Source organism: Oncorhynchus clarkii, chromosome 20 (assembly GCF_045791955.1).
Source record: "Oncorhynchus clarkii lewisi isolate Uvic-CL-2024 chromosome 20, UVic_Ocla_1.0, whole genome shotgun sequence".
NCBI classification, from domain to species: Eukaryota; Metazoa; Chordata; class Actinopteri; order Salmoniformes; family Salmonidae; genus Oncorhynchus; species Oncorhynchus clarkii.
Genome location: NC_092166.1, coordinates 27,309,387 through 27,325,330, shown reverse-complemented (window position 1 = coordinate 27,325,330; position 15,944 = coordinate 27,309,387). Strand labels below are relative to the sequence as shown.

The following is a 15,944-nucleotide window of genomic DNA, read 5'->3' as shown; positions in this document are numbered from 1 at the left end:
TGGGTTTGGCGGATGCCAGGAGAATGCCACTTACCCAAATGCATAGTGCCAACTGTGATGTTTGGTGGAGGACAATTAATGTCTGGGGCTGTTTTTTCATAGTTCTGGCTAGGCCCCTTAGTTCCAGGGAAGGGAAATCTTAATGCTACAGCATACAATGACATTCTAGATGATTCTGTGCTTCCACTTTGTGGCAACAATTTGGAGAAGGCCCTTACATGTTTCAGTATGACAATGCCCCCATGCACAAAGCAAGGTCCATACAGAAATATGTATCAAGATTGGTGTGGAAGAACTTGACTGGCTTGCACAGAACCGTGACCTCAACTTTATCGAACACCTTTGGGATGAATTGGAACACCAACTGCGAGCCATGCCTAATCATCAACATCAGTGCCCGACCTCACTAATGCTCTTGCGGCTGAATAGAAGCAAGAAGCAAGCAGCGATGTTCCAACATCGAGTGGAAGGCCTTCATAAAAGAGTGGAGGCAGTTAATCCTAAAAGAGTGGAGGCAGTTAATCCTAAAAGAGTGGAGGCAGTTAAAGCAGCAACGGGGGGGGGGGGGGGAATTTTGGAATGAGTTGTTAGACAAGCAGATGTCCACATAGTTTGTCATGTAATATATGTAGAATTTTGTAGGCCATCCATTAAAGTAGATCATGAGGGCATGGAAAGTTTGAGCCCCTCGGAGCTCTCCCCCCCCACCCAAAAAATAAATGTCAAATTTCACGCATCATGCCAATACAGGCCAATCAAATCGAGCTGTATATACAAACTGAGCGATGATAGAAGATTTGGATAAATAACTTGGTTTATTTCAAGACGTATAGTGAAAGAAAGGAACAGTTTTTATCAAAGCGGTGTGTGTGGAAACAATGGATCCTGACCAGTTCTCCTTCAAGCACAGGAGAGGTGATGAAATGCAACTCAGGATGAGGAAACGTGGCAGCTTCACACACACAATTTATATATATATAAATATATATATATATATATATATATAAATAAATATATATATATAAATAATATAATTAAATTGAGCCAAACACTATCTCCTAATGACAGTGAAAACATGTTTTTGCAAATCTACTCCATTTACATAATGCAAGTATTCACACCCGAGTCAATACTTTGTAGAAGCACATTTTGTACCGATTCCAGCTGTGAGTCTTTCTGGGTAAGTCTCTAAGAGCTTTCCACACCTGGATTGTGTAACACTTGCCCATTACTCTTTTCAAAATTCTTCAAGCTCTGTCTAATTGGTTGTTGATCATTGCTAGACAACCCTTTTCAAGTCTTGCAATAAGAGTGAAGTAGATTTAAGTCTAAACTAACTCACCACCCAGGAACATTCAGTGGTCTTGGTAAGACACTTGTGTAGATTTGGCTTTTTATTTTAGGTTATTGTCCGGCTGAAAGGGGAATTCATCTGCCAGTGTCTGGTGGAAAACAGACAACCACGTTCTCTGCGAGAATTTTGGTTGTGCTTACAGTAGCTCCATTCAGTTTCTATTTTATCCTGAAAATCTCCCCAGTCCTTTACGATTACAAGCACACCTATACCATGACGCAGCCACCACTATGCTTGAAAATATGGAGAGTGGTGCTCAGTAATGTATTTGCCTGAAACATAACACTTTGTATTCAGGACAAAACATTTTTTTGCAGTATTACGTCAGTGTCTTGTTGCAAACAGGATACATGTCAGAACATTTTTATTCGGCACAGGCTTCATTTTTTCATTTTCTGTCAATTATGTCAGATTGTGGAGTAACTACAATGTTTTTGAACCATCCTCAGTTTCCTCCAATCACAGCCATTCATTTATGAAATGGTTTTAAAAAGTTACACTTGGCCTCATGGTGAAATCCCCGAGCGGTTACCTTCCTCTTCCAGAAACTGTGTTAGGAAGGGCACCTTCATCTGTGTAGGGACTGGGTGTATTGATACACCATCCAAAGTGTAATTAATAACTTCACCATGCTCAAAAGGATATTTAATATCTGCTTCCCCCCCCCATTTACCTAGTTGCACTTCTTTACAAGACATTGGAAAAACTCCCTCGTCTTCGTGGTTGAATCAGTGTTTGAAATTCACTGCCTAACTGAGGAACCTTAGAAATGTCCTTATTTTTAAAAGAAAAGCTAAATTCTTGTCCATTAAAATAACATCAAATGTATCAGAAATACAGTGTAGACATTGTTAATGTTGTAAATGACTATTGTAGCTGGAAACGGCAGATTTTTTTTAATGGAATATCTACATAGACGTACAGAGGCCCATTATCAGCAACTATCACACGGGTTCCAATGGCACGTTGTGTTAGCTAATCCAAGTTTATCATTTTAAAAGGCTAATTGATCATTAGAAAACCCCTTTGCAATTATGTTAGCACAACTGAAAACGGTTATGCTAATTAAAGAAGCAATAAAACTGGCTTTCTTTAGACTAGTTGAGTATCTGGAGCATTTGTGGGTTCGATTACAGGCTCAAAATGTCCAGAAATAAAGACCTTTCTTCTGAAACACGCCAGTCTACTCTTGTTCTGAGAAATGAAGGCTATTCCATGCGAGAAATTGCCAAGGAACTGAAGATCTCGTGGTCTACCTGAAGCATAATCTTGACACAATAACAGTAGACGAAAGAGCAAGAGGCCGTATTCATCGGATGAAGAGGATTTCTCCTCATCACCAATGCCAAAAAGGTCACAAAGCACAGGGGAGCTGGATGGGTACTTTGCCTGTGTTTCAGACAGGATGGACTTGCTGCATTCCTTTCCATATATAAAATAAGTTGTCCCTCAAACTGAACACAGCTCTGCCTGCCTCTACCATCTGTGAGTGTCTTTTTAGCTATGTTGAACTGGTCTTCACTGCAAAGCGAACCAGGATAGACTCGATTCAGTTTGACAATCAGCTCCTGCTGAAACTGAATAGCAAGTTCAGAGAGAAATGAAGGCCTTGGGACATACTGTAACACCTTGTTGTTGCTCAAGGAACACTACATAACCTAATGTACTCTGTACCTAGTGCTCTTCACGTGTCCACCCGAACCCCCGAGACCCAACCAGGTCCAAAATAAAAATTACTTTTCCTTTGGTCCGAATCTGGTCATATTTGATTGTCATCGGGTCTATGTAACTACAGCTGATAGAGTGGACCTAAACACGGCTCTGCATAGTCTATAGCATATTTATTTTAAGTTAAATGAAAGCCTAGCCAACATATAAAGACCGGTTTGTTACTCAGAAGAGCTGATAATCAATTTTGGGTCTAGTCTAGACAGGGACTTGTTAGAATAGGGGTCAGGTCTGAGTGTCATTGGGTCCGGTAGAGTTCAGGTCTTATTGTTCTTGGGTACGGGTCCCCCTCTTTAAATATGAACTCAGGTCCGGGGTCAAATTCTTTGGAGCCGAGAAGAACTCTCGTCTCTACATGTAGCCTCTATATAATTGATCGATCTAATGCAATATCTAGAGCCCCTTCTGTATTTCAGGGAGGTTGGCTCACAATTGAGTATTTCCATGATGCTCCATTGTTGCATTCAGAGCTAATTTGACATCATTCTTTAGGTATGTCCAGTGTGCCCTGGCACTACTCCATTTGGACTGTTGTGAATTTGAGAGCGAGGGAAGGAAAATAGAGTAAATGGGTGATTTATTTTAAATACAAAATAATGTATTTCTTAAATTCATCAACACATTTGAATTGCTTTGCAATGTTTAATTTATTTTCAATTAGTATGGACAATTTTTTTTTTTTTTTTTAATATATATTTTTAAATATACAGATGTGCCTTGCTGCAACTCAAACAATACATTTACTTAATTCATACTGTACATTCATTTCTGCTTCCTTTTTCAATGTATTGCATGGAAAAGATCATGTGTCGCCGTAGCGAAATTAGCTATAAGGTACATTCTTTAATTTTTATTAACTAAATGACTTTAACTGACTAATTATTACTCAAATAATTTTACACACCAGTAGTTTTACTTATACTTGTATAACATATCATTAAACTAGCAGTACATCTACTGGAGTAGGATATTTCAGTATTTATGAAATAAAAAAATATCAACAACCCTATATTATGCCGTCTACCACATCTTCCCTCATCTCCGTCAGAATAAGGAGAAAAGATGAGAGAAGAGATGGTTAAGGTCATAAAGACCTCCTCCAGGATTAGAACCATCCATTTATACTGGCCTGCCACAAAGAGACCTGCTACAGAGGAGCACAATGCATGTGGAAAATAGTATGAAATTGGGAGTTGATGCTCTGTGCCTCCCAAATGGCACCCTATTCCTTATATAGTGCACTACTTTTGACCAGAGCCATGATTAAGAGCAGCTTACCGATCACTGTACCCATATGTACAGTACACAGCCAATCTGTAAATAGCACACCCGACTACCTCATCCCCATATTGTCATTTATCCTCTTGCTATTTTGCACCCCAGTATCTCTACTTGCACATCATCTGCACATCTATCACTCCAGTGTTAATGCTAGATTTGTATTATTTTGCCTCTATGGCCCGTTTACCTCCCTACTCTTCTACATTTGCACACACTGTACATAGTTTTTATATTGTGTTATTGACTGTAGGTTTGTTTATGTGTAACTCTGTGTGGTTGACGCACTGCTTTGCTTTATCTTGACCAGGTCGCAGTTGTAAATGAGAACTTGTTCTCAACTGTCCTACTTGGTTAAATAAAAGGTGGGGGGGGGAGACCCTTGCTCAAAGGTAGCGCTAGAGCTGCACAATTCAATGGAATTCACGTCGTTATGTAATGACATGTGCAATATCCATATCGCAAGAGATCCATTCCACTCTGTGTAACGTCCATTTTTATAGTGCACTCCGTTTTCCTTCTCCGTTTGTGGCTGCTTGCCACATAACAACAAGGCCTTCTGCGAACACCACACCGTGTGCCAATCACAGCAGGGATTAGTAGCAGAGTACGGCCTCTTCTCTTTCACATCAAACCATAATGTTCCCTCTCTTCTCCTCACATTCTTCGCTCTTCTACCCCCCCCCCCCCCCCTCCCCATTCCGTCCAGCCTTTTATTCACTACCATCTCATTGTCTCCCCACTCGCAGGTTCGGTCCAAACCGAACAGTTCGGTCCAAACCGAACAGTTCGGTTCAGCATCCTGTTCAGTGATGGTAGATTCAAAACCATAAAATCATTAGGGAAGCCCTAATGATAACAGTGGGCCTTAAGACAGCCTCTGTCTGCCGGCACGGCCATGTTATTTTCTCCTTGGATTAAAAAGAACCCATCTGTATTATTGCCATGTTTCAAATGAAAGATGAAGCGAGGGAGGGTGTTACTGCTGCGTTGTGTGTGTGTGTGTGTGTGTAACCACCGTGTTCCGTCTCGGCACAGAGAGAGTGTGGAGGAGTGGGGTGGTAATGGCTTGACACATATCACAGTGGTGATTCAGTGAGCGAGGGAGGATGGCAGGCCGTGGGAAGAAAAGAGGGAGAGCGAACAGAGAGACCGAGATTATGCATTGCTGAAATGACGTCAGCTCATTTCTCAGCGCCCCTCTAAATGAGACGGCGGGTTTTTATCTTTCAAAAAAAAACAGACGGAAGAAGAATAAAAAAAAAATATGTTTGACATGAGTCATAGCAAGTTATGTTAGAAGGGATGTCAGACCATTTTCCCAGTGGGCCAAAGTGCCATATTTATTGTTAAACAGTTTCCTGACAGCTCTTAGAGTAGAAATGGACACGCCTTTCAAAACACAGAGCTGCCAGTCTTCACTGCAGCAGACAAGAGGCATACTTAGTCTAGCGCTACATTAAGGGTGATGAAGATATTTAACATATAAAAAGCGGGCAAGGCTCTCTATTTACAGAAACACAATCGAGTCTGTTTTAGTCACTAACCGTCTGTGGCTGATAATTGCACTACTGAGAAGACTGGTCCATCTCGTTATGAGAGTTCTGCCTGGGCAGTCTGTGTGCCCTCGCGCTCTCACCGTGTGAGCTTGGTGCCTATCTGCTGCCTGGACTCCAGCCTCTCCTCGTCAGTCTGCATTGGCAGGATGTTCTTCTCCTCCAGCTCACTCTTAGATGGACGATTACTCAGCTTGACGGCCAGAGAGTCCTTCCTCAACACCTTCAGAGCCAGGGTACCTACACAAAGACAACAGGAGTTAAACAAAGAAATGACCAGAGCAGGGTACCTATAGTGCAGAGACGCTGCTAGTTAAAATAAAATACAAAACATCTGTGGCTTAGAGGACACTTATCTCTGTGTGTGTGTGTGTAAGAAACCCTTACTTGTAAAGAGCGAATCATCATCATCATCCTCGTCATCATATTCATCCTCATCTTTGTACATGCTGGGTAGGTCCTCATAGTCGGACTCGTTGGGCATGTTCTCCTTGTTGTCCTCGTCGATGACCACAGAGGGCACCTGGCTTCTGTCCAGCAGACTACACTGACCAGAATGCATTGCATTGCTGCAGGGAGAAGAGAGTCATAATGATGGATATAATCTTCTTCATAGTAATCTCGCCCATCTACCACTTTCCCATGGGAATCTAATGGTTGCTATAGAAATGCAAACGCGCTATAGAGTCATTATGACCATGACTCTACAAGTGGTTGACTCATTCTCATCTCCTGTGGAAGTAATCTGAGAAATTGAAGTCTTGCTGAAATTACCTTGACGCACCTCGGTGTGAGACGGAGGCTATGAGCTAGCCATTTCTGGATCATGGTCATTAGCACAAAATTGTCCATCTCGACTTGCAACCATTGAGCTAGTAAGACAGTCACACATTTCTGATTATCTGAGCCACAGGTTCCTAGATGGGAGTTCAGTCTGTTTGACAGCCACACAGTCTACATACCATGAGATAATTTACCACATCCTTCATGTCACAGACCATTCAGGTCAAATTAAACAAAGTGGTCAATTAACTGGTCGGTGCAAGGGACTGGCTGCATACTGCAGAGTGGGGTTTTAATCAACATATCATACACGGATATCACACAGACTACCCACAAGCCCCTGCTGTGAGCGCCCACTGAGGGCCGTTCAGCTCACCACGAGACACGCAAAGCAAGTAATCAGAGGACCAGGGAGGAAGGGTGTGTATGTTTTGTTTACTATCCTTGTAGGGACCAGAAGTCCTCACAAGGATAGTAAAACAAGGTCAATTAGGACAAGTGGGGACATTTCGCCAGCCCCCACAAGGAAAAGGGCTATTTTAGGCTCAGAGGTTAGGTTTACATTTAAGTTTAGGGAAAAGAGGATTTTGAATGGGAATCAATTGTTTGGTCAAAGAAAGAAAAAGATAGATAGATAGATAGGAGGACCCCCTGTTGTGAGGCTGTATTGTACTCATGCATGCATAGTCTACCTGAATAATTAAGGGTACCTAGCGCTTCTATTCTACCCCTCTACACATGCGATATGATAATACTGGCTCTGTCCCGTTTCAATTCATCTCAATTGAAAGATCGGGGCGATGAAGAATGGCTGACAGATTGATTCTTGTCATTTTTTTTTTTGTCCCATTTTTAGATTTCGGCAACCAAATGTTACATAAGCTATAGAGAAATGACATGCTCAAGTTACCAATACATTTCTCTGTATTCCTTTTTCCAATGTTTGGTAGGGTAGAGAACAGGACATGCTGTGCCAGGTTGGCCTTTGGAAGAGATCCGGGTGCCATGGTGCACACACAGACTGCTGTCAAAGTGGGCCACGCTGTAACAGTAGGACAGGGCGAGCTGGGTCAGACATCTACAGCAGAGCCACATGGTGGCAGCCTGACCCCAATATCACAAGACAGGGGCGACCTGAACTACAAACCAGCTGGACCTGCTACACTGAACATACATTGGAAAAAAGTATTCATATTTCATTTTGAAATAGAACTGATGTTACACTCAACTCCCATTATATAAAGTTGTGTCATCTCAAAACTATTAATTTCTACCTGCTATACAACCATAGAGACACAAATGACAGTTTTATTTAATACGGTGTATACAACTCACTTCTCCAGCCTCTGCAGGTTGAAGGCCAGCGTCTTGTTGAGCTCCTCGATGATGCGGCTGGGGGTGTGGCCTTGCATGGATCCGTACTGCAGCTGGAGCGGGTGGCTGTGGCCATGGTTGTGGGTGTGCCCATGGTTATGGTGGTTGCCACCCCCCAGGAGGCCCTGGTGGAGGTTGGCCAGGGCTGTGAGCTGCGAGGGCAGCAGAGGGCCATGGTGGGGGGGATGGCCCTGGGGGTGGCCCTGTGGAGGGGGGCACTTCTGCTGGGAGAAAGTGCTGAGGGGGGAGGGGGAGGAGCTGTCCATTCCCCCTTGAGGCACACAGATCATAACCTTCTTGGGAGGTAGCGGAGGAGAGAGCTTCCCTCCCTGGCCTGGCATACAGGACAGCTTCATCTGCTGGCAAGAGTCTGGAAAGAGAGAGATGGGTAGAGAAAGAAAAGACTGAAACAGGTAAACGTCAAGGTCACTTTTTTCTGAATTAGTGCAGGGACTTTGACTTCACTAAATATGCTTTGACATGTTACTTCTTCAAAGCCGCTAATTGTTGAGTATAATTAGGGCCATGCAGGAGTTTCCTGGACACGTGACCTGCGCTTGGCCATATTGTAAGACTCAGGCAGCAGTCCGATACAGTGGACAGACGTGACCATGTACAGTAGAAGGCCCGGACTTGAGCAGGGAGAATTAGATTAGGCTATTGCCACTTCTAGCTGACTGGCAGATTATCTGTCAGGGCCTGAGTACAGCTGACCTGGCTACACTGGGACTTAATGACACTAATCTCTCCATCCGCCATCTGCACAGAGACACCGTGTGCGTGCATGTGCACGTGTCCACTGGCAATATGTTTAGGATTATTCAACTACGTAACTGCCCAAACAAAATGTTCAAGTCTACGTCTCGGAGCTCTATACCATAAACCCTTTGCCAGTTCAGTCAATCTTTAATCTTGGTATTCAATGTGCGGAGTGCCAAACATGATTATACTGTATATAAAAACACTTGTCCCAATGTCCCCGTTGCTGACAGGTCTGGGCCTTAGATGGAGACATGTGGTCATCCTTCAACACCCTCAGGGGAGAGACCATTACAAGAAGCGCGTGTGAATCTGTCCAGTCCACTTTCTCTTTGTTGAAGAGGATAAGCAAATATTTTTGTGGGGTTGTCTTTGAAAATAAAATCTACACCGACCACTTATCGTAGGCATTTTGCTAATATCGTTCAGTGCAATAAATAGCCTGTACGACAGAAGTGTGACGTTTGAAATTAAATACGTTTGCTATATGGGTGATTGCTAATCGGAGAATTGATGGCTACAATAAATCAGACTAGTAGTAGTTTAAAGGGCAATAAAAACATGTATAAAAAGAACAAGGTATTGTTCTCGCATCAAATCATTTAAATCGCAATATGGATTTTTGTCCATGTCGCCCAGCTCTACGTTTTTGGCACATTAAGTGCGTTTGTATAAGTCTGAAACAAGGGGCATCAGTGGCAGGGCCGCTGGTGTACGTACGCTTACCTGTGCTGTAGTTGGGAATCCTGTTGAAAGGTCTGGGGGGGAGCGCAGGGGGCTGTTTGTGGTACATGGGGGGCTTGGCGGCATTGTCCTGAACGTTGCAGAGGAAACCAACAGATTTCTTTGAAGAAAGGACCATAGACGACTTCATACTAGAGGGCTCCTGAGTACAGACTCCGCCCTCCATCGAGGATCGGAACTCCACGGTTGCTGGAGAAACAAACACAAATCATGAACATAATGTACAGATGAAATGGAAATGAAGGTCTACAAGAGAAATCAGGTGCTGCATCATTCAAGAGAAGGATATGGTTGCGCAATACAAACACACACACACAGTGCAGACAGAAAGTACTCAGACCCCTTCACTTTTTCCACATTTTGTAACGTTACAGCCAAACTCTAAAATGGATAAAATATTTTTTTCCTCAATCTACACAATACACCATAATGACCAAGCAAAAAACTTTTGAAATGTTTGCAAATATATAAAAAAGATTTAAAAAATTAAAACAAATACATTTACATAATAAATAGTCAGACCTTTTGCTATGAGACTCGAAATTGAGCTCAGGTGCATCCTGTTTCCATGAGCATCCTTGAGATGTTTCTACAACTTGAGTTCACCTGTGGTAAATTCAATTGATTGGACATGATTTGGAAAAAGGCACACAGCTGTCTGTATAAGGTCCCACAGTTGACAGTGCATGTCAGAGCAAAAACCAAGCCATGAGGTCGAAGGAATTGTCCGTAGAGCTCCGAGACAGGATTGTGTCGAGGCACAGATCTGGTGAAAGGTACAAAAACATTTCTACAGCATCGAAGGTCCTCAAGGACACGGTGGCCTCTATCATTCTTAAAATGGAAGAAGTTTGGACCCACCTAGACAAGCAATCGGGGAATAAAGTTCCTCTGGAGATGGGAGAACCTTCCGGAAGGACAACCATCTCTGCAGCACTCCACCAAATCAAGCCTTTACAGTAGAATGGCCAGATGGAAGACACTCCTCAGTAAAAGGCACAACAGCCTGCTTGGAGTTTGAACTCTTAGGTCTGAATGCCAAGCGTCACTTCTGGAGGAAACCTGGCACCATCCCATGGTGAAGCATGGTGGTGGCAGCATCATGTTGTGTGGAGCTTTTTCAGCGGCAGAGACTGGGAGACTAGTCAGGATCGAAGCAAAGATGAACGGGGGAAAGTACAGAGAGAACCTTGATGAAAACCTGCTCCAGAGCACTCAGGACCTCAGACAGGGGCGAAGGTTCACCTTCCAACAGGGCAACGACCCTAAGCACACAGCCAAGTCAATGCAGGAGTGGCTTCGGGACAAGTCTCTGAATGTCCGAGTGCCCAGCCAGAGCCCGGACCTGAACCCGATCGAACATCTATGAGACCTGAAAATAGCCATGCAGCGACGCTCCCCATCCAACCTGAGAGCTTGAGAGGATGTGCAGAGAAGGATGTGCCAAGCTTGTAGCGTCATACCCAAGAAGACAAGGCTGTAATCTCTGCCAAAGGTGTGTCAACAATGTACTGATTAAATGGTCTGAATCCTTATGTAATGTGATCATTTTTTTTTTTTTTTTTATAAAAATGTGCAAAAATTTCTAAAACCCTGTTTTTGCCTTGTCATTATGGGGTATTGTGTGTAGATTTTTAAAAAACAATTTAATCCATTTTAGAATAAGGCTGTAACATAACAAAATGTGGAAAAAGTTAAGGGGTCTGAATACTTTCCAAATGCACTGTGTATATACACACACAAATCAATCCTCCTAGACAGGCGTGTTTTGCACCCATCAGATCCTGCTGTGAAACTCTAAATGCACCACAGCTCCTTGTTCCTTTCGCATCAAGAGGTCGCCTCCCGCTAGCAACGACGGCGAGGAAAGAATGACTCATTGTTAAGTGAAGATACTCTGAGAGATGTTCAAACTGTGGAGTCTGACAGCTTCCCAAGGACCAATTCCTCACCATGTCAAAAAAAAAATCTATATTTAATGGTTGCATAATGACGATTGTGGCAGGCTGGCAGCATGAGGTCCATGGATGTGTAGCTGGGAAATGCCGTAGAGAGAGAGAGAGACTGACGTCTGACACATGGGGCCTCATCTGGGCCCTCAGATGAGAAAATACCCCTTTGAAACCATAACTTGATAGCAGTAGTAAAAACTTTCCTTGGTTGACCGTTTCAGAATACTTTTCTTCATGCACATTGTCAGGTAAGAGAGTTGTTCCTAAAAGGAGCACAAAAGCTTGAATGCAAATGAGTCAGCCTACTACAGCACGTGAGCAAAATCAGACTTGAGGAACCGTCGCTCCAATAAAAAGGACAAGGTTTGAGAGGGATCAGACTATGCGTTTCGCTTATTCCATTTCCCAAATGCCATCAACACAAAGGAAGGGTGAGTTTGAAAACAGTAGGCTATACATTTTTTTTATTTTTTATCATTCATATATTTGTTATGTTTCAGATTATTTCGTGCCCAATAGAAATTGTAATTAATTTTGTGTAATTTGAGTCAAGTTTACTTTAAATGAGAATGCATCTAAACCCTTCTACATTAATGTGGATTCTACCATGATTATGGACAGTCCTGAATAATGACAAGTGAGAAAGTTAGATGCACAAATAGCATACCCCCAAGACATGCCAACCCAGAGATGGGCAACGCCAGTCCCAGGGAGCCTCATTGGTGTCGCACTTCTGCCCTAGCTAACACACCGGACTCCAATGATCAACTAAAATCATGATCTTCAGTTTAGAATGCAATTCGTTTAAGCAGCTGTGTTTGCTAGGGATGGGGGAAAAGTTGTGACACCACTCTGGCTTCCAAGGACTGAGTTCCCCATCCATCCCTGTGCCAACTAACTTATTTATTTTATTGAAAACGTCTGTGGCGTCCGAAAGGTTTAGACTACAAACTAATATGACCCCTCTATGGAAAGATGTTACCATGATTATGGATCGCCCTGAATGAATCATGATGAGTGGGAAAGTTAAGACGCACAAATAGGGCTGTGGTGGTAATGAAAATGTGTTAGTCGGTTATTGTGATGCAAAAGACTGGCGGTCTCATGGTAATTGACCTTTAACTTAAACACCTTTTAGGATCTTCAGTCCTCCACACATACAAGGCACTGATGCAAGCCTTTGGAACATCTACATAAAAATGATTTTTTTTAAATGTCTAATAAATCTATTTAATATACACCATCACAATAAAGCCATGATTTATTTTAGGCAGGTCTAATGAAACATTATGATAGGGAGAATATGAGTTGGCCTACTGTATGCTATCTGGCTACGCGCCATCCCATCCCGTTCGTTTTGCAGACAAGATGTGTAAAAGTCCTGTGCCATTATTTTATAGCAAAAAAATTATAATTGAACCTAGCTGAATAAAATATAAATATTATTTTTCCCCATTCCAGAGCAAATGCGAACGCATTTGAAGTGGCTATGTTGAGCAAAAGTGATCAGTTGAAACTGGTCCTATACACTAGATTTAGAGTTATTTGGCAACTTTAGTTATGAATGATGCAAACCTTAGAAATCAAAACATATAGCTTATGGCCTGCATGATGAGACTATAGGACTTTGATAAAGTCGCAAAGAAAAGCTTGCGCTCCATTACTTGCCTCAAGCTGCACACACTATTCTCTCATCAAGTAATCGTATTTTCACCCATCAGACTATTCTCAATTTAATATTGCCTTTATGTCAAATTAGTTTGGATTTAGAATGGCCCATTATCAAAATCGGCAGGAACAGGGGCAAAAATACATGTCAGCATATACACTGGAATAGCTGATGCAGGCCACTTTCCCGCAGGTTATTTCTTATCCCCTCACTCATGCTGGTAGGGTGACCACATTTTAAAATACCCAAATACAGGACAAGAGGATGATTTTGCGGGACACCCTGGAATATGCATTTCAATCTTCTTGCAATTGAATAACTTTTAGTGAGAAAATTAGAGCAGCTGTAGTTAAAAACCTCTATGCGATTGGTGTCCCTATACCGGGACGGTAGAGCTAACGTGCACCAATGTGATTAGCAGCCATCTTTTCAGGACATAGACATGTCTTATATGGGCTGGCTTGATACCTTCACCTCTGAAGGTAAATAATGTACTTACATTCAGTAATCTTGCTCTGATTTGTCATCTTGAGGGTCCCAGAGATAAAATGTAGCATAGTTGGTTTGATAAAAATCTATTTTTATATTCAAATGTAGGAACTGGGCTCTACAGTTTGAACCCCTGCTGTCTCTAGCTCCACACCCACCCCGTCATCTAGATGTGTTAAAGTTAGTGTATAAGCTGATGATCCATTGTGTAGGACATTCCTGGGAGTGCGTAAACTTACAGAAATTATATGGTAATACAACATGTATGTTCTCTATAGTTATGTACCTGAAAACGTATCAATTGACCAATTTGGCACATTTGGGAACACTTGATCCAACATATTGTGCAGTATTGCAATACTTCACTGGATCAATCTGAAACTTTGGACACACATTGCAAAATCTAAATTGCGCCTAAACTGCAATACTAGATTATGGCTTTTCTCTTGCATTTCAAAAAGGATGGAACAAAAAGAAAATCGAAAACGTTCTTTTTTTTTGTATCACCTTTTACCAGATCTAGTGTGCTATATTCTCCTACATTAATTTCACATTTCCAAAGTTCAAAAGTGTTTCCTTTCAAATGGTATCAAAAATATGCATATCCTTGCTTCAGGTCCTGAGCTACAGGCAGTTAGATTTGGGTATGTAATTTTAGGCAATTTTTTTTTTTTAAAGGGTATTATCCTTAAGAGGATAATGTGCACCACCGTGTGAGAAGTGGCAGAGTGTCTCCGGTGCGCTCTGGCAGCACTACACCCCTGCACTGAATGAGTTGATTGACGTGCACCAGCTGCACCTAGCCTATTCTTTTTCCGATCACAACATTTGATGCAAAAGGAGACCACAAGTGTGGCGGTTTTATGAAAATCAGGGAATATGTGGCCAAGGAAACATTTCTGGTTGGTCTCAGGGAACATAACTGTTTTAAGTTGGGAGACATTTAAAAATACAACTGAGGGAAGTAGCAGAAAATAACTAATGAGCATGGAGACTGGAGCGCCTCAAGTTTGAAGAAATGACCTTTATGTACACTGCCATTCAAAAGTTTAAGGACACTTTGAAATTTCCTTGTTTTTGAAAGAAAGCTAATTTTATATCTATTAAAATAACATCAAATTGATGAGAAATACAGTGTATTCATTGTTAATGACTATTTCAGCTGAAAACGGTTGTTCTGATTAAAGAAGCAATAAAACTGGCCTTCTTAAGACTAGTTGAGTATCTGGAGCATCAGCATTTGTGGGTTTGATTACAGGCTCAAAATGGCCAGAAACAAAGACCTTTCTTTTGAAACTTGTCAGTCTGTTCCTGAGAAATGAAGGCTATTCCATGCGAGAAATTGCCAAGACACTGAAGATCTCGTACAACTGTGTACTACTCCCTTCACAGAACAGCACAAACTGGCTCTAACCAGAATAGAAAGAGGAGTGGGAGGCCCCGATGCACAACTGAGCAAAAAGGACAAGAACATGTGTCTAGTTTGAGAAACAGACGCCTCACAAGTCCTCAATTGGAAGCTTCATTAAATAGTACCTGCAAAACACCAGTCTCAATGTCAACAGTGAAGAGGCAACTCCGCGATGCTGGCCTTCTAGCGGCAGAGTTGTAAAGAAAAGCCATATCTCAGACTGGCCAATGAAAATAAAAAATTAAGCTGGGCAAAAGAACAGACACTGGACAGAGGAACTCTGCCTAGAATAATTTTGCACGCCCAATTTTTCAGTTTTTGATTTGTTAAAAAAGTTTGAAATATCCAATAAATGTCGTTCCACTTCATGATTGTGTCCCACTTGTTGTTGATTCTTCACAAAAAAATACAGTTTTATATCTTCATGTTTGAAGCCTGAAATGTGGCAAAAGGTCGCAAAGTTCAAGGGGGCCGAATACTTTCGCATGGCACTGTATTTTTTTTTTTTTAATTGCTCAGAACTTGGTGGGCCAAATAAAATGACCTGCGGGCCATTACAAAAACAGGCGAGGTTAGCAATTTTATTGGGGGGGGGGGTGTATGATGTGTACGCGTCTTTCTTACTCATCATTATTCACGATTCATTCAGGACTATCCATAATCAGGGTAGCATCTTTCCATAGTGGCTATATTAGTTTGTAGGCCAAACCATTCGGAAGCTACAGATGTTTTTGAGAAGACCAATTTCTGGGACCATTTTTTTTTAATGTATTTTTATAATGTTACTTAGATTGATGCACCCTTAAGGATTCAAACATAGTAAGAAGAATCATAAAAAATGTTGGGG

General features: G+C 42.0%; 1 protein-coding gene across 2 annotated transcripts in view; it reads right to left on the bottom strand.

Annotated features, from left to right (window-relative positions):
* LOC139376147 (phosphatase and actin regulator 1-like) overlaps positions 1–15,944 on the bottom strand; it is a 49,233-nt gene that overhangs the window by 15,395 nt on the left and 17,894 nt on the right. For both annotated transcript variants that reach the window (XM_071118389.1, XM_071118390.1), the window contains exons 4-7: positions 9,559–9,765; positions 8,035–8,443; positions 6,304–6,485; positions 6,000–6,156 (exon numbers count right to left, since the gene is read on the bottom strand). In XM_071118389.1, coding sequence (XP_070974490.1) covers positions 6,000–6,156; positions 6,304–6,485; positions 8,035–8,443; positions 9,559–9,765 — 955 coding nt within the window. The remainder of the gene's footprint in view (positions 1–5,999; positions 6,157–6,303; positions 6,486–8,034; positions 8,444–9,558; positions 9,766–15,944) is intronic.